Source organism: Megalopta genalis, chromosome 13, assembly GCF_051020955.1.
Source record: "Megalopta genalis isolate 19385.01 chromosome 13, iyMegGena1_principal, whole genome shotgun sequence".
NCBI classification, from domain to species: domain Eukaryota; kingdom Metazoa; phylum Arthropoda; class Insecta; order Hymenoptera; family Halictidae; genus Megalopta; species Megalopta genalis.
The window spans coordinates 4,738,224-4,761,795 of NC_135025.1; the positions used below are offsets into that span (position 1 = coordinate 4,738,224).

General features: G+C 49.4%; 1 protein-coding gene across 5 annotated transcripts in view; it reads left to right on the plus strand.

The window, feature by feature from the left end:
- The window catches only part of LOC117224154 (protein kinase C-binding protein NELL1), a 90,566-nt gene that overhangs the window by 44,024 nt on the left and 22,970 nt on the right, over positions 1–23,572 (plus strand). For 4 of the 5 annotated variants that reach the window (XM_076526128.1, XM_076526124.1, XM_076526126.1 and 1 more), the window contains exons 2-7: positions 10,990–11,208; positions 19,076–19,226; positions 21,511–21,793; positions 21,868–22,023; positions 22,906–23,128; positions 23,204–23,395. In XM_076526128.1, coding sequence (XP_076382243.1) covers positions 10,990–11,208; positions 19,076–19,226; positions 21,511–21,793; positions 21,868–22,023; positions 22,906–23,128; positions 23,204–23,395 — 1,224 coding nt within the window. Of the gene's footprint in view, positions 1–3,610; positions 3,785–10,989; positions 11,209–19,075; positions 19,227–21,510; positions 21,794–21,867; positions 22,024–22,905; positions 23,129–23,203; positions 23,396–23,572 lie in introns of those variants that run through there. The other variant, XM_076526129.1, reaches the window with a different exon arrangement.

Here is a 23,572-nt window from a genome sequence, read left to right on the forward strand (position 1 = left end):
TTATACGACGATTGGATTCAATCATGACTTCGATTTTGTCGTCGTCAACTTCAGAAGGCCGACCAAAACGTCGCTCATCTTCAAGCGAGAAATCTTCGAAACGAGATTCTTCGAATCAATTCTGCCACGCGTGTTCCGTCAAGCAATCGACGGCATGACCTTGTTGATCCAATAATTTTAAGGTCGCTTAGAGAGAATTCTCTATCCTCGCGGATGCATCCCGGTGCATTCGTCGCGCGATCGAACATCGGTCGTTGCGTTTTCGAGAATCTCGCGTACGATTTTACGCGCTGTCATCGTTCCAACGAATTATTCGCGCTTCTCCGCGCGAACAATCGCTGTTATCATTCCGCGTGTTTCCCGATTCAAGTTACGAGCGGCATCGCGAACACGTTTATGCGGAAAAGGCCAGCCATGATTGCGCTCGGCGCCGCGGCGCCGCGCCGGGACGCTTCGCGACCGATTCGAATCGCATAGTCTCCTTCGTCATCCACGGACTCTGGCGCACTTCAATTTCCTTCGGTCGACACCGGTTACTGGAAAATACGGCATCGCCGGGGCGGGGTCGCGACTATTTTCCCAAGGAACTCCGATCATTCCTTGTTTTATCTGCTCGCGGCGTGCAACATAAATCCCGGTTTATCGGCGGCCTGCAACATCGAATTATACGTTTAGCTGTACAACGATCTTCCACGTTAATCCTGTCGACCCCAGCGGGACACATGTGATCGGGGAAGATCGCCGGGAGGACAATGCTTGTCTCGCAGATGCGTTGCTTCGCCCTAATCTGATGCGCCCGACCGGACATTAGGGGAGAAAAATCGCGAATAGTAATTGCGAGCGAAATTTTTAACGGCTTTTAACGTTGTTGTCGAGGTTATTAATAGGTGACAGAATACGATAGGTCCAGCCATAGTAAATGATTAAGTGTTTGTCGCTTGTTATGGTCATTAATATCTAAGATATATACTGTTGTTCAGAAATTTTTGTGATTTTTCCTTCTGTTTCTTTGTATCCAAATTATCCAGTTATAATAACTAATAATCCAGTTATTTTTCATCGTAAAGCACTAAAACACTGATATATTATACGCGCTTGCAGCGAATAACGAAATAATGTAAAATTGCTTCTAAAATAGTCGCAATTTTCAAAATCGTCGCATCGCTTCCAAAATCGATATCTAACTATCCCCAGGTTAGCATGATCGATTCCCACTGAAAAATGACTAAAACAGCGATAGAAAAAATCTTGATTCCAAAGGATCAAACCAAGATCCTTCGATTCGCCGCGCAGTGGCAGTGCACGCGTGCCACCCGGTGGCCTTTGTTTTTCGCATTCGATCGTCGCGCGACGCTCGAGGAGTAGCGAACGCGTTTTCGCGGCAGGTTTTCGAGGAAACGCTAAAGAGGGACTAGTAGTCGGATTTTCTGGTCGGCAGGCGAAAGGTCAAAGTCGATTTCGGAGGCGCCGATGCCAGAGGGCCGAGCGAACGTGTCGTCGCGGTGGACGCGACAGACAGAAAAGAAACGACGTGACGGCGAGAGAGACGACACGGTGAGAATGCGTTTCACCGGGCAACAAAAGACTTTACGAGCCGACGACTATTTTTGAGACGTTCGCGAGCGGGTCCTCACGAACGGCGCGGCCTGTTTTACGAGACGCGGCGCTCCTCCAAAATGAACGTTCCCGCGCGCGTTCCGGCTGAGAAAACGCCGCCCCTTCTAGGTTCCGTTTTGTCCTATTAATGGCACAATAAGGCAGTTTGTAATCCCCTGCAACCTTTGATCTATATTCTCCTGGAGGTCCGTCGAACCGCGCGATGACCGCGCGCCGTTGTCCGCGGAGCCCGCGTCCCGCGGCGACGTTTCACCGCGCTGAAAACGGCCAATTAATTCGCGAGCCTCCTTCCTCCCCTCCGTTACGATTCTCCTCTCTGTTTCGCGATATCGTTTCTCTGTTTCGCCAAGATCGCGGAGAGACACGCGTTCGCCGGCACTCGCCGCGGCGGTGTGCCGCAGACGGCGCATGGCCGCCGAAATCGATCACACAAGTAAAAATACACGGCGCGCTCGGTTTCGTGTAACGGGACACCATAAATATTTCAGGAGCGCTTTTTATGCCCGCCGGTAACGTAATCGTGGCACGCGACACCGAAGTGGATTGCGCGATAAGAAAGTATCCGCGAGCTGTCCATGTCCGTCGAGCCGATTCGAGTCGATTCGACGATTCCTTCGTCGTCGACGGCGATCTCCTAATTACAGTAAATCGATGATCCGACAAGACAGAGCGTCGAAAGCGTCTAAAGCGTTGATAGCGTCGAAAGCGTCGACGATAGCGACGATAGTCGATCGTCGTCTCCCGATCGAGCGGACGCGGTCCCTTCGCCGGCGAAATCGGCGAGCAATGGGCGCCCTGGGATGCGCCTGGGCGCCATTGGGCGAATTCCGTCGCGCGCGCGACCGATCAGGCAACACCTCCATCAAGAATAGCCCAAGGTGGATTGAAATATCCGTGGGGGCCGTGGTCGGTCGCGAGGCACCTGACGGAACGCGCGCCGGGGTAAAATAGCCTAATCTCCCGTCGGCCGTGTGTACAATAACCCGGCCTCCGGCCAAATATTGACCGTTCAGGTTAACGCGGCGTCGGTGCGGCGGTTTCGGGGCCCGACGCCGCTGCATTCCTGCTTATCTCGGGGCCGCTCCGAGGACCGTGATCTTTGATCAAGATCCTTATCGCGTGGGTGCCGCTTATCGGCTGACTCGAACAACGCCGACTGCTTCCTGTGCCCGTTTTTCCTTCGTTCCATGGGAAAAATTTAACCCGGCGTTCCGCTCGGCCCGCGCGGTTCGATCGCGCGGCGGCCAAGGTCGCGTCCGAGGCAGCCTCGTTAAATCGCGCCGGCGGCCCGAAAAAGCCGCCCTCGGGCTAATCCCTTCCTCAATCAGGACGCCTTTGTCCCGGCGACGGCGATCGATCGCGCGAGAAACGCGATTTTCGCGCGATCGACGCCGCCCCGCGCGACCCTCGCGCCCACGTTTCGCAGACCGCGGACGAGCCTCGAGACGCGGTGGAACGCGTTCCGCGCGGCGTCCTCGAACCGCCGCCGCGATTCTCAAGAAATTAAGCTGCTCTCGGAGCTCCGCGAGAGCTCGGAAAGTGTGTCGAAACGGAGATCGGCTGGAAAACGGCGCCCGGAACGGCGGAATTCGGCGGACGAGCGTCGAAGGTACGCGCGGTCCGCCGGCGGGCGATCGCTCGATAGGCGTAACTATGGCGACCTTGACCCTTCGGGAAACGATGATCGAACCGCGGCCTCGCGGCGCACGAGGAGGCTCTTTTTTTTCGTCGGCACGGCGGAATTCCGGGAACGCGGGGAGAGGCGGCCGGCGCCGCGATTTACATCCGGTGAGGATAGCGAGCTCGCGCGTTCTCACGTTTCGCACAGCTCGGAATATTTCAATGATCGCGCGAAATTCGGCGCCACGCGATCGCTCACGCCACGCTCTCGTGTGCTCCGCGTCTCGCCATTCGTGGAAATCCGATCGCGAGTGGTTTCGGCGCGCGAATACGGAGACGCGGGCCTCTTGTCTCAGTCGATCTGGGAGCGGCGTTCCCGATAGTGCTCGCACAGTTCTGCCCGGTGCTCGCAGCTCTCCCCGGTTTCCGGTTATGTCGCCCGTGTCCACGGCGCTGGCCGGACTCGCGTTCTGCTGGCTGATGGTGCCGCCGCTCGCCCATGGGTTCCAAGATCGTCCGGGAGGCTCGCGAGACATGCCCCGAAATCGTGAGTACCGATCCGCCTATCTTCGACGATCCCTCCGAAGGTTTTGCTCCTCTGCCCCGATTTTTTCGAAGCAGCTTTTTCTCTCGGTCGATCGCGAACAATCCGTTCCGCGGCGGCGAGTGATTCATTCCGAGGGGTGTGCGTTGTCACCTAATTACCGGGGCTGACAAAGCGTAACGGTTTAACGGAATCGCGTGCCGCGCCGACGAATCAATATCTGGCCGCGGCGATACTGATTACGATTGACCGGCCGTTCCGGGAAGTTACGTGTCCGGCCCGAGTTCCAAATAATGCAGAACGGCACCCTCGGCCGTATTCCCGGCCCCGTGGAAATATAGATATTAGCGAGGAATCTGGCGATTCCGCGAAACGCGACGCAGTCCGTGGAAAACGCTGCCGAGGTCGCTAAATTGCTATGGCCGAGAACAATAAGGGATTATTGGGCTTGAAAGTTCTCTAATATTCGGTCGCGAGTATCCGTGGTTTATGGAACTGGTTTAGGAAAGTAGTGGACGAACTTTTTGGGCCTAATAATCCGTCTCCGCGCTTCTTTCAACCTGCTAAAGCCATATTCTAATCGAAATTAGCGTCGCGACTCGCGAAATCATGTGGCCAGTCGCTTCAACACTTCGCAGAAATATTCGATCACGAGCAGTGCTGGCTGCTGGAACTGTTTAGGAAACTAGCAGACGAATTTGTTGGGCCTAATTATCCATCTCCGCGCTTCTTTCAACCTGCTAAAGCCATATTCTAATCGAAATTAGCGTCGCGACTCGCGAAATCATGTGGCCAGTCGCTTCAACACTTCGCAGGAATATTCGATCGCGAGCATCGCTGGCTGCTGAAACTGTTTAACAAACTATCGGACGAATATTTGGGCCCGATAATCCGTCTCCGCGCTTCTATCAACCTGCCAAAGCCCTATTTCAATCGAAATTATCGTCGCGACTCGCGACACGTGCTAAAAACTTAAAAAACTATCGAGCGAATATTTGGGCCCGATAATCGGTAATCGGGCCCTCCGTCCATCTTGCAGTCGAATCAGCGCCTCGCAGGAAAATTCGGTCACGCGAAACTAGTTCTTCGGAAACCATCGAGCTTGCGAATTTGCCGACGCTGAATTGGCCGGGCGACGACTCGTCGCGAGTGCGAAGACAGCGCGACGCTGTGCGCCGAGGCAAGGGTGGCGTTGTAAATCGGACACGCGAGGCTCCGGGGTTTTTCATTCACCGCTCGAAACGCAAGAAAATCCGCTTGCTACGAATGCCAGGGACTGCTCTCGCAATCGATATCACGCGGCGACGACGACGACGGTCAGGCGGTTCTCCGTGTCCGGCAAGGAGGGCCGTCCTCGTGGTGCACGACTCCTCGTGGATCGATGCCGGCTCGCGTTCCACAAGCTTTCGAGCTTTCGAGCGATCGTGCCGACTGTCCATGGGGGTCGCAGCCCCCGTAACAGCCCGATGAATTTGGCCAGATACGCGCGCGGACCGCCTTCTCCTTCGATCGAAGCCCCCTCTCGTTGTTTAGGCCGGTTTTTTCGTGGAAACAGACCCGTGTCCCGTCCTGCATCACGCGACACGCCGCTAATTATCTTCATTAGCAGCCGGCGATTGGGTTTTCGTGAACAGGCCGGTGGATTTGCCGGACGCTGCCCCGAGGCGCGCGCCATTCGATCGAAACGTTCCCGGAGAAATCGACTTTTCAGCGATCGTCCCTCGCGAATCGATTCGCGAAACGTCTAATTAGACGTTTAGAGAATCGCGTTGTTTTCCAAATTTGCTGGCGATGAAGTGGACAGAGTTCGCGGTACGTGTTTAGCCAGGAACGATCGGGAATCGAGAGCTTTATTCATTATTTGCGAGCCCTCTATTTTCGAGGGATCGAATTCGGCGCGGTCGATCGCGGTTGATTGAACAGCTCGAACTGTTCAATCAACCGGCCTGGCCCGGCGTTTCGAATCGCGGGGGATGTAATATTGATGTCAGAGACGGGAATCGACGAAGTTAGAATCGCCGGATTCATTCACCGCGGCACGGCGAAGCTCTTTAATGAACACGCTCTACACGCGAGGATGACGACCTTTCGCGTTCTCGCGCGTGAACCGGGCATGTATCATTCATAATGCGCCCACGGAATATTATCCGCGGGCGCGACGCTCGTTTATCGTTATCGGATTCGCCAACAGTTGTTCGCGCGCATTGTAAATCAGTTGTTCGGTTTAATTGGGCTCCGTGTTGCTCCGCCGTTTCAGCGATACGCCGCCGCGCCGTGTTCTCAAACTTCGAAAGTGGTACGTTCCAGCCTCGGTCAGACACGTGAACCAGCGTCGTTCGGAAAAGCGAAGTCTCCGTGAAAATATGAACACCCGATCAACGTTTTTGTTTCGCGCGGGGTGCAGATACCTTTGGGTGCAGATTTATTCGAAAAAATTGTTGCGCTCGAAAAATGCGCGTTGCAATTTCCTTCGATATTTTCGTCTCGCGATTCTATGGTGAATGAGATAATATTGTCAGTAGTTATTGTAACATTTAACTAGTGAAATTTTGCAAATAATAGTTATTGTCACTATTCTGTTATACTTATTATAACTATTCTGTTATAGTTATTATAACTGTTCTGCTGTACTTATTATAACTATTTTGTTATATTTATTACAACTATTCTGTTATGCTTATTATATCTATTCTATTATATTTAGTATAACTATTCTGTTATACTTATTATAACTGTTCTATTATACTTATTACAACTATTCTGCTATACTAATTATAACTGTTCTATTATACTTATTACAACTATTCTGCTATACTAATTATAACTGTTCTATTATACTTATTACAACTATTCTGCTATACTAATTATAACTGTTCTATTATATTTATTATAACTATTCTGCTATACTTATTATGACTACTCTATTATACTTACTATAACTATTCTGCTATACTTATAACAACTATTCTATCATACTTATAATAACCATTCTACAACAATTCTACTCAGAGTCGCCACTCGACTTCGAACACTCAACTTCGTCCCAGTTCCAATAACAAATAACCCTCGTCACCCATAACTTAGGCAAAACAAGCGCGAAGACGTCGTCGAAAGTACCCGAGGCGTTAATTATCCGTAGCGTTGATATCCAGCTGGGACGAAGGAAGAGGAAAAGAAAGCGGAAAGCTCGGAAGAATAAATTGTGCCCTTTTTGCAGGAGCTACAGTGTTCGCAGAAGAAATAGGAGCACGGACTTTTGTAATTTTCCTCGGCGTTATCGATAAATTGGCTCTGTCCTACTTGGACACCCAGTTGTTCCTCCTTGTTTGCGAGTTATTCCTCTCGCGGGCTCGCCCATCTCTGCTTCTCCACCCTCTCTCTCTTTCTCTCTCTCTCTCTCTCTCTCTCTATCTCCGTCTCCGTCCCTCTTCCTCGGCGGGTCTCTCGGTCTAAACGATAATGCTTCGTACGGTTCGATAGCGGGCGTCGCGACGCCCGGCAGTCTGCCACCGTTCCATTCCGTCCCGTTCCACGCTGCCAGAGCCCCGGCGACCGTTTTCGGACTCGGGGCTCTTTCTATCCACGGCGTGTCTGCGCGCGTGCTCCTAAGACGGCCCATAGGCGCCGCCTTTTCCAAATTTCCGAAGGTTCGTTAACCCGACAACGCCGAATCGATCAGGCGTGTGCCACTTTTCCGACCCCGCGCGCGAGGGGAGGGACCAGTCCCCCCCCCCCTAGATTTAGCAGTTAGATAATCTCGCGGGGTCGGCGCCACGATTTTTCGCCCCGTTTCCTCGCGATTCCGCCGAGCCGAGCCTTCCGCGCCCTTCGAGAAATCTTCGCTCCGCTCGAGATTAGATCCGATCGAAAGCTCGCATATTTCGTTGCCGGGAAAAAGGAAGCGTCGGCGTTCTTCTTCTTCGAGTTCTTCGACGTACCAGACTGTTTCAACGTAACAGATAATTGTTATTTTTAATCGTCGATGAATCGGTATCGACGATTATAAATGACAGAGCAGGAGGACGAAACGAACTCCACGCCAATGGATCAAAGGCGCAGCAGGTATGCGTTTGGCACAACGCGCCGCTTCGAGCGCCGAACGTTGAGCCGCGCGCCATTAATTTACCGGCCGATTTGGCTCGATTGATGCTCCCAAAGCCCATAGAGAGACGGAATCCCGGATGGATTTTCGGCGAACGAATCGACCCGCGGCATCCGCTTTGCGCGATAATGAAGAAAAACCGCCGGCGATCCGCTCGCGCGGCGCGTTTCGCTCGGCCGCGTCGGTCCGGTTCGAAGATGCCCGAGCAACCAGCCACTGAGCCGCCGTTAATTGACAATTAAGCTCGTCCACGATGCGGAATTACATAGATTAGGATTGCTGAAATTCAATGGCCAGCCGGGATTTAAGCGGCGAGATGCACAACATTGGAGCCTCTCTCGATTCGCATCGCCTGGAATGGGAGCTCGAGTTAACGAGTGCCCGCTGCCGATCCGATTTTCCATCCCGGAATCTCCGTAATGAGAGATTTCGGCGAGCCTCCACTTTTCAATTCGTTCTCTTTGGTTACCAGGGCTCGTCCCCGCGTCGGACCGACGAATGTTGATCGAGAAAAGCGGGGAATTAAACCGCGAAATCGGGGAGCGCGGCGACCGGTGCGACGCGATCGCGCGTGGAACGCGCGTGTTTCATTCGGTTGCTTGGGAAAAGCTCGAAATAAGCAACGCTTTTATAGTCGCACCAAATTGACAGTATGATATTTTTCTAACGCAACTGCTTGCATCAATTCCGATGCAATTCCTTGCATCAATTCTTCTGCAATTCCTTGCGTCAATTCCGATGCAATACCTTGCATCAATTCTTCTGCAATTCCTTGCATCAATTCCGATGCAATTCCTTGCATCAATTCTTCTGCAATTTCTTGCATCGATTCTTCTTCAATTCCTTGCATCAAATCCGATGCAATTCCTTGCATCAATTCTTCTTCAATTCCTTGCATCAATTCTTCTGCAGTTCTTTGCATCAATTCTTCTGCAATTCCTTGCATCAATTCCGATGCATTTCCTTGCGTCAATTCTTCTGCAATTCCTCGTATCAATTCTGATGTAAAACTTTTTTCGATTAATGTTATTGTAAACGATTCATTTGTCATCACCGATGACAACTCGTTTCAAAAAAGTGTCGAGAAAAGTATCATGTTTAAAACGCGTGTGGCAAACACCGATTCGTTGCGTTAATCGAATGTCCTTCGATTCACGCGGAATCCGAACACCGTGCTTCTTAAACAAGACCACCCAGGGTTCGTCAACCCTGAGTGGCGGAATCAATCGCGTCTTTATGACACTGGCGGAACGCGGGCCCGATTGATCCCGCCACCGAAACGACTGTCGCTGGTCCTCGATGTTTTTCCCATTTCCACGGTCGGTTTCTATATAGCGCGGAGAAGAACTAGAGACCGAGAGCGAGAGCAAGAGGGAGGGGTTCGGAGCAAGAGGGCGGCAGAGACGAAGCATCAAACATTTTTATTAGCTCGGTCAACTGCTGTCGACTCGCGATAGCCCATTGGCGGCGATCGGACAGAAGGATATTGGCAGTAGGTTGGACGCGGCCGACGACGGTTGTTGACGAGGGTTGGAGAAGAAAAGCCTTTTTCCGCGCGACAAAAGGCCGGCGAAGTGGCACGGGAGGGGGGCGGGTCCAATCATCGTTACGTGATCCCGACGCGACAGAGGCGAAATGGATTTTTCATATACAGAGGAGGAGGAGGAGGAGGTGGAGGAGGAGGAGACCGATCCGATAAACCCGGAGCGGTGTTTACGGGGCTGTGCGGCGAGCTTTTGCCGCGGGACGGGCGGGGGTGTCGCTCGGCGAGGAAGGGGTTGAAGGGTTCGCGGAAACGAGGAAAAGCGCGGAAAGGCCGATAACGACCGTCAACTGTGAAGAGCCGATCGATACCACCACCGTTTCGAGAGGACTACCTTGTCCCTTCTTTCCTTATCGCTTCTTTCCGCACCCTGCTCCCCCCCTTTCAGTGCCCTCTCCCTTAAAGCCCCCTCTGTTTCCCGCAGCCGCCGCCACTGCCGCCGTCCCCGCTTTCTACATCGTCTTGCTATTCACTCGATGGACGCGTCGATGATGGATGCTCCTTGAACGGCTCTTAGCATTTTTTTTCCACCGCGAACAGAGTGGAAATACCGCCATTGAACTTTATTGCTGTTCGAGTAGCCGCTGTTTCGGGGGAAACGGGGGCGGACGATGCTAATGGCTCGTCTGCAGACTCGATGAGATGCTAATCGAGGTGCACGCCTATGATTTCCTCGCGCGAATCCGGGAGACAGGGGAATGGGACCTGATTTCGGGGTCGTCGAGGACGTTGCTGAAATATGGATGCAGTGATTTCTCTGGAAAATGCCGAATTAAGGGTTGCTGTGAATTTCTCTGCGACCGTCCTAAGTGGACGATTTGGGAAGAGAAGATAATATAGAACTATATACAATAACTATAAAAACGAGCCGCAAGGCTCGGGAAAATTAGGGAGAATTTAATGGTATATTGTGAACGTCGAATCGTGGCATATGGCCTCCGAATTGCCTTCGAATCGTGTCACGTGGCCTCTGAATTGCTTTCGAATCGAGGCTTGAGGCCTCTGAATTGCCTTCGAATCGTGGCTTGTGGCCTCCGAATTGCCTTCGAATCGTGTCAGGTGGCCTCCAAATTGTCATATGGCTTCCGAATTGCTTTCGAATCGTGTCATGTGGTCTTCGAATTGCGTTCGAATCGTGTCACGTGACCTCCGAATTGCCTTTGATGTCATATGGCCTCCGAATTGCCTTCGAATCGTGTCAGGTGGCCTCCAAATTGTCGTATGGTCTCCGAATTGCCTTCGAATCGTGTCACGTGGTCTCCGAATTGCCTTCGAATAGTGTCACGTTGCTTCCGAATTGCCTCCGAATCGTGGCAAAGAATTAGAAATAAAATAAATAGAAATAATATGTATTTATATTAACATACACCGGCATGCTGGCAAAAATGGACGATTTGGGAGGGGGAGAACCTCCGAAGGTTTCTGGGAGAAATCACTGTATATGATAGTTTTCTAATGGTTGTCCGCGAGCAGGCCGGTTGCCAGCAAGCGTTCGTGACTGAGATTTTGACAGGTTGTAATTGGTGTTTGCTCTTAACAAGCGTTTTCCGTTTGGTTTCACAGTGTCCGGCACGGCAAACAAGAAAGAGGAAGAGACGGCGGTGGCCGCAGCCGACGTCACGGAAGAGACCACCGGTGTCCTGTCGACGAGATCTAGGACGGGCAGCGATCCTGGCGGCGGTATAGATCTCTTGGCGGCGTTACAGCTGCACAACACCACGCGGCAGGGTGTTACACAGGTGCCGGGGCTGGTTAGATTAAAGCCAGCTTACTATCTTCAGGGTGAGTCGTGTTTTTTTACGCGCCCAAGAATCGAACGAGCCGAGTTCACCGCGACGGAGAATTTCGTTCGACGACGAAGACAATTATTTTCGCGTTCGAGAACTTTTCGTGCGGCCGCACCCCCATGGGAAAATACAGAGCTCCCCATGAGTCACCGTCGACGGGATCTCGTAAATATCGTTATCCAGCCTCTTTCGAATATTTATCCCGTTCTCCCGAGAATTCCGGAAAATCGTGTCGTTCCCCAAGACGCAACAATGGTCGCGGTGGCTCACGTGACTCGCACGTGACACGCACGTGAGCCCGCGGAGGATCATCTTATCTTTTATTCAGCACCGTGCACATGTAACAAGGGTATAACACGGGGCGCTATAGTCCGATTCACAGGCCTCGCCTTTCGGACAATTTTTGCTTTGCTGAAACTGTCGTTAAATATAATAATTTTCATTCGATGCGCCGAACATATGTTTAGAGTATTCAGGCATTTTTCATCTTAAATATTATTGCTTTGAATGATAAAAAATTAGTAACTTATTAAGGTTTTTGATGAAAGCTAAATAATGTGTTTCTGAACATAATTCTGTGCCCCTTTAGGAGCTTTGCACGCGATTATGTGCTCTATATTTCCGTGCCCCACATTTTCGTGCTCTATATTTCCGTGCCCCGTATTTCTGTGCTCTATATTTCCGTGCCCCGTATTTCCGTGCTCTATATTTCCGTGCCCCACATTTTCGTGCTCTATATTTCCGTGCCCCACATTTCCGTGCTTTATATTTCCGTGCCTCGTATTTCCGTGCCCCGTATTTCCGTGCCCCTTTAGGAGCTTTGCACGCGATTATGTGCTCTATATTTCTGTGCCCGCATTTCCGTGCTCTATATTTCCGTACTCTATATTTTCGTGCTCTATATTTCCATGCCTCGTATTTCCGTGCCCCGTATTTCCGTGCCTCGTATTTCCGTGATAAAAATATTTATCAAATATGGTGTCCAGAATGAAATTCGGCGTTTTTTACCGGACTAGGGAGCTAAATCATTCGCGGACGTACGCCCCCGCGTGCCGGTTGCGTGCTCGTTGTACGCGATGCGGTAAATCCACGGTCGAGGAGCCGAGTCGAAACCACTTCGGCACTGGCTTCTCTTAACCCGAATACTGGCTGATTTGCATAGCGGAGGGTCGTTTCGTAGCGCGTCGAGGCAATCTCCCCCCTCCGGCAATCACTGCAAGCCGTAAAGTCGATTATTGCTTTTCGTAAATCACGGCCATGCTTCCTGTCTCTTCTCGCTAGAAATTAAAGTGCCGATGGAAACGCCGAAAAGCTGAATATTCTGACAAGTCGTCCGCTCTCCGGATAGAGATTTATTTGCGGCGGCAAAGATCCTCGTTCTTTCAAAAATGTTCGTTTGTTCTCGATTCGGCATCGCCATTTATCAGTTGCAAGTAATTGCCGATTAATTAATTAATCAACGTATTAACCATCGAAAGAACACGGAGTGCCAACCCTACAGAGGGTCCAAAAATTACGATACTTCCAGGAAGTGAGGGATTCCTGAGATCATTCGAAGCAACTTTCTCCTTTGCGAAAATACGATCCGCAGCTTCGTTTGCGAGTTATTAACGAAAAACAGCGACCAATGAGAGGCGAGCGCGCCTGACGCCCCGCCTTCGCGTCCACTGTCGCTGCACTCGCTCACCGATTGGCCAATGTTTTTCGTTAATAACTCTTAAACGAAGCCACGGATTGCATTTTCGTAAAGGAAAAAGTTACTTAAAATGATCTCAGGAAACCCTAATTTCCCGGAAGCACCATAATTTTCGGGTATCCTGTACTAAAGGACTGGCAAGATAATAAAATGAACGCAAAATACAGAAACATTATCTTTCATTCTTCATTTTCACGATGTTTATAATTAATATTAAAATAATATAAAAATAATACTAACTACTGACGGGAACTGCATTTAACATGCGTAACATCGTTTACACAGCTTAGGAATCAAATGCAATCCAGAGTGATAGGCCGAGAGTTAAAGAATTCGTTGTCCAATAAATGGATTTTTCGATCAATTCCGAAAAGAACTGGAGCGAGAACGGCGGCAGGATTGCCTCGGTTTTACGGCGGCGGATAATGCAGCGATTAAATTTTTGGGACGCTCTGCGACCTCCCGAGTGCAGCAGAATTGAACCATTGACCGCGATCTTGATAACCGTTATCAGCGCCGGCCCGCGGAGCGGACGAACGGGAGCGATAAACTGGAAAAACAATGGGCGCTTATCAGTCGGTGTCCGATGGTTACGTAACGAGCGATTAATCGATATTGCGAAAGGTCAGTTTCGCAGCCCGACGGCGTTTCTTCGTCCGCGGAACTCCGGCGGGAATTCCCCCTGGTACGTGTCGCGAGTATCATGCGACGACGAGTGGCGACAATGATCACGAATACTGCGCTTCAATTACTGTGCTCCAATTACTATGCTTCAATTATTGTACTCCAATTACTGGGCTCCAATCATTGTGCTCCAAATACCAGGCTTCAGTTACTGTGCTTCGGTTACTGTGCTCCAATTACTATGCTTCAATTATTGTACTCTAATTACTGTTCTCTAATCACTGTGCTCCAAATACGATGCTTTAATTATTATCCTTCAATTACTGTGCTCCAATTACTATGTTTCAATTATTGTATTCCAATTACTGAGCTCCAATCACTGTGCTCCAATCACTGTGCTCCAAATACTATGCTTCAATTATTGTACTCTAATTACTGGGCTCCAATCACAGTGCTCCAAATGCCATGATTCAATTACTGCACTCCAATTGCTATGCTTCAATTACTGAACTCTAATCACAGTGCTCCAAATACCATGATTCAATTACTGCACTCCAATTGCTATACTTCAATTACTGTGCTCAAATTACTGTGCATCAATTACTCTGCTCCAAGTACCATGCTTCAATTATTGTACCCCAATTACACTGCTCCGATCACTGTTCTCCAATCGCTATGCTTTGATCACTGTGCCCCAATTACCGTGCTCCCCTCCCGAATACCGAGCCTCGATAACAGTCCGCAACGAAAACTATAAACAATTAACATACTTCGATAAATTATATTTTTAGTAATTACAATACCTTATTTAAAAGCTTTCGTTGCTCGCTTTCAGTATTCTTACACCGCGCGCCCCTGAGATCATTAAGTCCCCCGCGGAATCACCTGTGGAGTGCCGTGGCGCGCTCGTTCGTAACGCGACACCCGGTATATATCGGTGGAAACATGCTCGATTAGCGTTCGAGCACGGCCGATAGAGTTTCGTCGCATGATAACCGGGGCCCGTGCTGCAGCCCCGGCGTCATTTGTTGTTCAATTAGCCGACGTGCCCCGGCTAAGGGAAATGAATTTTTCGGTTCGGCCCGACACGGTGTTCGGTGCGTGTCGATCGCCCAGCGAGCCGTGTGATCCGGTCCCGTGCAAACGATCGGCGGCCTGCCGCCCGCTGCACCCTCCTCGCGCGCCGCTTGCAGCTAAAGTGCAGCGGCGAGCGAGCACATGCCGCTCGATTGGTTGGCTTCGCGCGCGCGGGCCTGCCGGCTGCGCCCGCCTCGAGTTTCAGTTTCAGACGCGCCACGGGAACTTAATAAAGTAACCGGAGACCGGCGTTCGGCGCGTAATAAACGCGCGCGAGGACCCGCCAGTCCCCGAGTCCGATCAATCGGACGCGGTTCGCATATGAGTTTGCCAGCCAACGAACACCGGTGAAAGCGGCTCGCTTTTACCATCGCTAACGACGAAATTAACTCGAGCCGGCCGGCCGTTTCTGCGAAAAATCGATGCCGCGTTGCTGCTGTTTATTCAATGAACGAGGTCGCCGTTTAGGCGGAACGCTTCCAGCCGTACGTGCTGGAGTAGCTTCCTCTTTCATCGAAATCCCGAAGCCCGAGGGAGAGACTCGTCCGCGAACGGCGACGTGCGATAATGTCTCCCATACTGACGCTCAGGTTGTCCACAAAAATGGACAAATGGACGCACGTGACCTATTCTCCCGCAAACGCTCCGTTCTCCGACACAAAAATCCGACCACGCGACACGGCTTTCGTAATACAGTAATGTCTCCCTAATTGTCGCATAAAATGTGCAGAAGAGTTGACAATTTGGGGAGAGGAGATATGATTATCCGAGCCTGGCGGCTCGTTTTTATAATTGTGGAGAATTTATAACTATAAAAATAAACCGAAAGGTTCGACTAATCGTATCTCTTCTGCCCAAATAGTCCATTTGTAATGTCTCCCATACTGACGCTCAGATTGTCCACAAAAGTGGACAAATGGAGAAAAATGGACGCACGTGACCTATTCTCCCGCAAACGATCCGTTCTCCGACACAAAAATCCGACCACGCGACACGGCGTTCGCAATACAGTAATGTCTCCCTAACTGTCGCCTAAAATGTGTAAAAAATGGAGAATTTGGGAAGAGGAGATACTTTATATTATTAATAATAATTTATAGCTATAGAAACAAACCGAAAGGCTCGGATAATCATATCTCCTCTTCCCGAATTGTCCACTTTTGTGGACAATATGAGCGTCAGTAAGGGAGACATTACCGTAGCTTCGAACTGGTTCGAAGAAAGAAAACCGGCTTCGAACGGGTCCAGTAAGCGCCGCGGTCTGCGGCGATCTATAATTCAAAGGTTAGCGAAGCGACGCACGCGAAGTGAAAGTTCGCCGGCGGGAACATCAATGGGGAAACGGTTGGAAGTTTCGGAACGGAGGAAAGTTTTCCATGAGCCACCCTCGGCATTAATTTAGCATCCGGGAAGACGAGGCCGAGGCGAAAGTTGGCCCGCTTCAGAAATAAATAACGCGGAGATTAAATCAGCCACGACCCCTGGGGGTCACCCCTGGGGCTGGGGAGACAGCGCCCAAGGGGGTCACCCAATTCCGGGACCGGCGTTCCCCGGCTGCCCGACAAAAGGGGGATCGCGGAATCTTGTTTTCCGTGTTCCCGAGAAAACTCGGACACGTGGCGGCTCTCCAGCGTTCGCCGGCTTTGTTCGCCGATTACAATGGGGGTCCCCTCGTCCGCGGCTCTTCTCCCAATCCGAATCGAGTTTCCCTTCGCCGCGTCACGCCGCACAGCGGTATAAATGCTCGAAATCGTGGTCAGAATAAGAAATAGCGACGGATTTATTCGAAAATTTGTGTGCAAGGGTTTTCATGGTCGCTGATTACGAATCTGAATTGAAAAATTCCAAAAGCAAAATGGCGGATGGGTTGTTGTACAATTGGGAAATCAGGAATAAAAGACGACGGAAACCTCTCGCTTCTTTTGTCGTTGTTTGGTCAGTTTTCGAAACGTTCTTCTTCTTCGAAAAGTGCTTCGGGGCTCGCGTTAAATGCAGTTAACCCTTTGCACTCGAAGCCAATTTAACTGTAAATCTAAATGAACATTTCTGACTCATAGTATTCCCATTTTATACGACAAAGCGCGTTTCATGCGTATGAAATTGAATCTTGCGACGCATACAACACTCAGACTGTTAATAATTTTGTTCATATCCAAGCTTCGATAATATAAAAATTATCCTGGAACGTGACGTAACAATTTTAGCGGTGCCTCGGAGTCACCGCTCGCGTTAAATGCAGTTCAACCTGTGAACTTTGGCTCAGCCGGTCGCCGGGAAGCGATAAAACGGGGCCCGAATTCGGTCTCGGAAACGGCGCCGCCGCGGTTTGCCAGGAGAAACCGGCGTAACAGTTCGCTGGAACAATACCAAAAACGATTCCGGAGAGACAGGGGAACCGGACGAAGCGGCGGGGGAGAGAGAAAAAAACGTTGCCCGCGGGCAACGTGGTTGCAAACCGCGGAAGACGGTTCCGCGAATTCGTGGCGCGCGTGGGGAGGGTGCAGCAGCGCGAGGCGAGGGTGGCGAGCCCCGGTAATTGAAATTTCTTTCGGGGAAGGCCACCCTTGGCCCGAGCAACCCCCGGCACGGCGGCTCGCGCTCGCTTTTCGCGGACGTTGCACCGTCCTCGTCGTCGCCCACGCTTTCAGCCCCGACCGGCTGCGCGGTTCTCTAATACCGATCCGTCGCTCTAGAGGCGAGACGAAGAGGCATGCCGAGGCGACGCATATGGGGGACGACGAGCCGCTGCTGGTTGCCGCACGAGTGGCTACGAACGTTTACGCAGCGCCAAGAGTAATTGGACACGCGATATTACGCGGCGAATCGAAACCGAGAGCAAATATCGAGGCGTCGATGGTTTGTCGCAATTTGTCGAGTGCCGATGGGGTTGCCCGTGGTCGAGGGGGCTCTTCAGGCTCGGTTTACAGGGAACGGGACGGTTCACGCTTTCGTCGAGAACGAGGGAAAACGGCGACCTTATGCTATTTTTCGGGATTCCAGTTGTTCCCCTCTCTTTTGGAACGGTTCCCAATTTCTGGAACGCCGAAACCGCGACGGCAAAAGAGAACACCGCTTCTTGGCGAAAGAAAATGTCCGCTCCGATGGAAAATGTCTGCTCTCCTGGGTTCCGGGCGATTTAGCATTCAATTTTGGTAATCTCGTTCCATTTCCTCGCGAAATTGAATCTCGAGGGTAGAGGGGGAATCTCCAGACAGATATAGTTATGTCTCCCTAACTGACGCTAAGATTGTTCACAGAAATGGACAATTTGGGAAGAAGAGATACGATTGTTCGAGCCTTGTAGCTCGTTTTTATAGTTATTGACAATTCGTGTCCATAAAAATGAACTGTATGGATCGAGCATAATCGTATCTCCTCTTCCCAAATTGTCCATTTTTCTGCACAATCTGAGCGTCAGTTGGAGAGACATTAATGTAGTCAGTTAGGGAGACATTACTGTACAGGGAATATATTTCTATAGCAGCGCAAACGTGTCGACCACCAAAACTGAACACAAAAAAGAATAATAACACCTTAACAAAAGAACGACGATGCTACTTTCTTGCCAAGATAATACATTCGGCGCGGTACGATATGCACAGCGGTGAAAATTCCGCCCCAAAATCCGAACGAATTCCCCGAATTACCGCCATTCTCTGGCTTAGCATAATCATTGGAACGTTTGTCAGAGAGCACCGTACGCGCACGATCGCCTGTTCACGATCCAAATTCGACGGGCCGGGATTGCGGAGCCTCCGATGCAAAAAAGAGCTCTCGGTTCGTTGGATCGAATTCGAGCGGACGAGTCGGCGACCACGGCCAATCGAATTTCCATGTGAACGTGATTGCGTAGCCGGGAGAGCGGGCGACTGCGAAGATCGATGCGAGCCGAGAAAAATTTCGGCTGACCCAGATCGCCGAGCCCCTTTTTCGCTCGCAAACGTTCCCGAAAAAAAGCGCGGAAGCTCGCCGTCGTCGGCGGCGAGTCGAAAGCCGCCGCAGCGGAGGCGCCGCGTCGGTCACACATGAATGACACTAATTTTTTCATCAATTCTGAACATTCATTTTCACTATAGTATATTCCAAAGAACCGAATTTAACTAGGATGTCTCGCCGTGACAAATTTTTGGCTCTCGAGTTTCGCTTCGATCGACGAAATTGCATCGACTTCGCGGGAATTTCAGCGGTCGATCGCCGGCGCCGGACGCGTTAAAAGCGAAGGTCTCCGCGTAAAACCGTCGACGACGAATACCCCGATCGTAGCCGACGGTGGTTCCGCCGTCGATTTTCCGCGTCGGAGCCACCGGCGAGCTATGCCACCCCCGGAACAATCGATGCTATTCGCAGCGAGCCGCTCGGAACACGGTCGAACAATCCGCGGCAGCCGGATAGTTCCGGCGTAATATGATTATTAGCGCGCCAGGATCGAGCGGAACGCAGAAATGATCGAGTTTTACTACTGCAGGCGAGGAGAGGGAGCTCCGACTGAACGAGGCGAGCTTCGAACGAGCGGCCACACTACTCCGGCGGGTTCCGGAATTCACTATAGCCGCCGCTCTGCGACAGGAGGAGGCCAATTCCGGGACGATCGTCGCCTTTTCACATGGGAACAATAGGTAGGACCTGTTATTTCATCACACGATCCCACCCTCCCCTCCCACACGATCAACCCTTGCGCCCCAGCTCGCTGGAATTCGAAGCTGTGTCCGCGCCGCGGCCACGAAAACGGCGATCCAAAGACAATGGATTCTCGGAAAATGCTCGTTCTCGATCATTGATGCTCGGATTCTCCGCTAAAATCGATTATTTTGGAAGAGGGGATGCGATTATAATTTTTAACTATAATAATAATTATTAATTATATATATTATTATAATTAATTAATATTTTATTATAATATTATTATAATTAATTAATATTTTATTATAATATTATTATAATTATTATTAATTATAATATATTATAGTAATTAATATATATCGTATCAATATTAATATTAATATACATAATATTATGTTATATTATATATGTATATTAATATTAATATATATAATAGGAATATTACATAATTAAGTATTAGTATTATATTATAATATAATAACGTATTATAATATATTATTATAATAAAATATTATAATATTAATATATAATTAATAATATAATTTATATATATATTAATTACATGTTAATATTATATATATAATATTATTATTATATTATATTATATTATATTATTATATTTATTATTACATTTATATTATATCATTTTATTATAATATAATATTAATACATTGATAATAATTACAATTTCATTTTATTCCACATTTGTATACTTGTCGACAATCGATAACCATAAAAAACGCGCCGCATAACAATCGCATCACCTCTTCCCAAAAATAGTGCAGTTTCGTGTACAATCATTTTCTATACAATTCGAGGGTCAACGTGGCTCGGGTCAATGTCAACCTTGACGACGACTGTTTCGCCCTCGATCGGACGTCTTCCAGCCGTGCAGAAATGGAGGGTGAGGTCGATTCCGGCGTGTGTTGTAGATGGCCGCCGCGGCAACCGGCCGCAACGGCGGCGGACTGAAAATGGTAGAAAAGCCGGTCTTAAAGAAGTTACTGTGTCAATTGTTGAGCCGTGACGGTGGTGGAGTGCTCTTAACCTGAAAGTAGCCGCAGCCTCTGTTGGCAGCACGCGAGGCGCGCAGTCTAGTCGTTTTGACCTGGCCTGACACAAATTGGACGCGCGGCGCCTACGTGTCCGTCCGCGTTACACGGTAATTAACACGCTCCGCGGAGCGGAAATCGCGGACCGGATAAGCCGGAATTTTGGCGTTTGCATTCGGCAACGGGGACCGGCCGGCCGGATCCGACGAGATCCCGTGGAATTCCGCGGAACGGAATCGATCACGACCTTTCGCGCGAGCCGGCTAAACGAATTCCAGAACGATGCCTCAATGTCGCCGATTGAGAACGTCCGCGCGACTCCGCCTCGCGATCGATCGGCGAACCGGGAAACGAAAATCGTTAGTCGCACACGCGACCACCCATTTCTCCCTCCATCCCCCCCGCCACATACACACCCGATTCGATCCTGTCATCTATTTATTGCGCTCGCGTGTTTCAATTAACACCGATGCCCATCGATCCTCGTTGTTCGACTTACGGCCGTGATTTTAATCGTTCGATCGAACGGCATCGAGCTGATTGAAAACGTCGAGGCGAAACGTGCGAAACGATCGCGTTCGACGTCGCGATGCCACGCCCACCTCGGTCTTATTGGGCGGCGCGGCGACTGCCACGCCCGCTGCCCCCCTCTCCGCGCACTCACGGTGCAGTGGGCGGTCCGATGGGCGTGGCTTCGCGCGTTCGGACAGTGACCTTCGACGCTGGAACGTCAAGGTTGACACTCTCGTGTCCTTTGGATCGGTTATGTTCGTCGACGGATTCTTAGGGATGCAGAAAATTCTCCCTAATTCGCGCGCAGATTCTGCGCGAAAGTGGATGATTTGGGAAGAGGAGTTGCGATTATAATTATTAATTGGAGTTATATATTATAGTAATTAATGTATATATAATACTAATATTAATATATAATTAATGTACATAATATTAATGGTACTATATTACTAATATATATAATATTAATATACAATTAATATAGATAATATTGATATTAATATAAAATTAATATATATATATATATATATATATATATATATATATATATATATATATATATATATATATATATATTAATATTGCGTAATTAATTATTAATATCTTTATATAGTAATATTAATATTTTATTATAATATAATAATATATCATAGTATATTATACGACGAGATTAGCCAGAGTGCTTCCGACTGAACCGTTCGTTTGCGTCCGACAGATATTTGGAGCTGCAGAGCAGCGGTCGCAAAGACGAGCTTCGACTTCACTACGTGTCACGCCGTGACGGCACAGTCCACGTGGAGGCGTTTCCTTTCCGTTTGGCGGACGGGGCCTGGCACAGGGTCGCCCTGAGCGTTAGCGGCTCGCAGGTCGAGCTGCTGGTCGACTGTCACCCGTTGTACAGGCGGCTGCTCAGGCCTGGACCGCCGGACACCAACTTCACCCTGCCGCAGCTACAGCTCTGGGTGGGGCAGAGAAACGCCAGACACTTTCTCTTCAAGGTACGGCGATCGCGTTTCACCGGCCCGCGTAGCGTTCGAGCGGGACTAGTATTGACATGGTTTTCGCGCCGCAGGGTGCTTTGCAGGACGTGAAGCTGATCCCCGGCCCCCATGGCTATCTATCGCAGTGCCCCCAGCTCGACTCGTCCTGTCCCACCTGCGGTCAATTTTCTATATTACAAAACACGGTGGAACAGCTGATGGATAACCTGAACGAGCTGACGCGGAGGGTGAGTGGACGCGTTTCGCGGATGCGTTTTTTTTTTAGCGTTTATTCGAGTCTCGAGTAGCAGTCGATTTATTCGGGTCGGGTTGCGATCGATCTTTTAAGGCGAATCGAATCGTCGGGGTAATTTTATTTTACTTTAATTTCGTGAATGAAACGCCTCGATTCAATTGGAGCGTCGTGTTGGATCGTTTATTTATTTTGAAAGCGATGTAAGTCCATTTTTTTTTAATGAGATATCACATGGTTTGCGATTAATTTTAGGGTAATGTTTTTATTTGTAATTACAGAGAAATGGTAATGCGCCAAAATAAACGGTCCGATATAGTACTTGACGGTAATTTATACAATACATTATGCGAATAGTCGAGCACTTCGAGTACAGGAATATTTTTCAGCTAAAAATTTTCATCTTCAAGTACTTGGAACTTTCATGAGCGCTCGAGTACTCGGGCAATCGAGCTTGGCTCGGCTCGTGAATAGGCATTACATTATTTTCGAGATAAATACACTTTAGAATCGAAGATTTTGTTTATATTATTGAAATTTGTGAGTTTCGTTAATTTTTGTAAGAACAGAATGTTTAAAGGAAAATTTTGAGATATTTATTTTATATTTTCGATACAAATTATACCGTGTTTATTTATACTGATAATTTAGCTTAATTTAATTTAGCTATACTGATAATTTATACTTTATTTAGCTAAAAGAAACAGAGTAAGCAATATAACAAAATTCTGTGTCAGAATTACAGTAGTTTCGTCTATTTTTGAAATATATATTTAATTTAGATTAATTGACTAGACCATTAATTTGAAAGACGAATAAAATTATAATAAATTTCTGATTAAACGATCTCGGGGCTCATTGACGTCCTTCCTTTTAGCTAGCCGCTGCAGAGGGCAGGATAAGCAAAGTGGAGGAGTGCGAGTGCCAAAAGTCTTGCAGGGCCAACGGCACCGTCCACGAAGACGGCGCCACGTGGGAGAAGGGCTGCCAGCAGTGTTCCTGCGTCCACGGCGAAATCGAGTGCAGGCCGACGCCCTGCGCCCCGGTCACTTGCAAGCATCCCGTCCTTCCTCAGGGACAGTGCTGTCCCATCTGCTTGAGTAAGACCCTTCGATCTCCATCCAGCTAGCCCACGGTCATTCGCAGATCATCCGTCTTAACGCGTTTCTCCGCAGAGCAATGTTACTTGCGCGGTGTGATCTATGACCACGGTGAAAAAGTCTCGCCGAAACAGTGCGTCGAGTGCGACTGTTTCGACGGCAGTTTCACCTGTCAGAGGTTCGACACGGAGACCAGATGTCCACCACTGCCTTGTCCGCCTAGCGAACAGATTAGCGTGGCCGAGGAGTGTTGCAAGTTCTGTCCAGGTATGTTCGACGCACAGGACCGGCCCGGGATCCTCCGATCGCTGCTGTAATAGTCGCCTTTGCTAAATCATCTTAACTCGCATGTAAATAGAGTGGGCAACGAGAGTATTCGAACGCTAGTATAACTTTGAATATATACAGGATGTACCAAAATTATGGTATTTCCGGGAGATGATG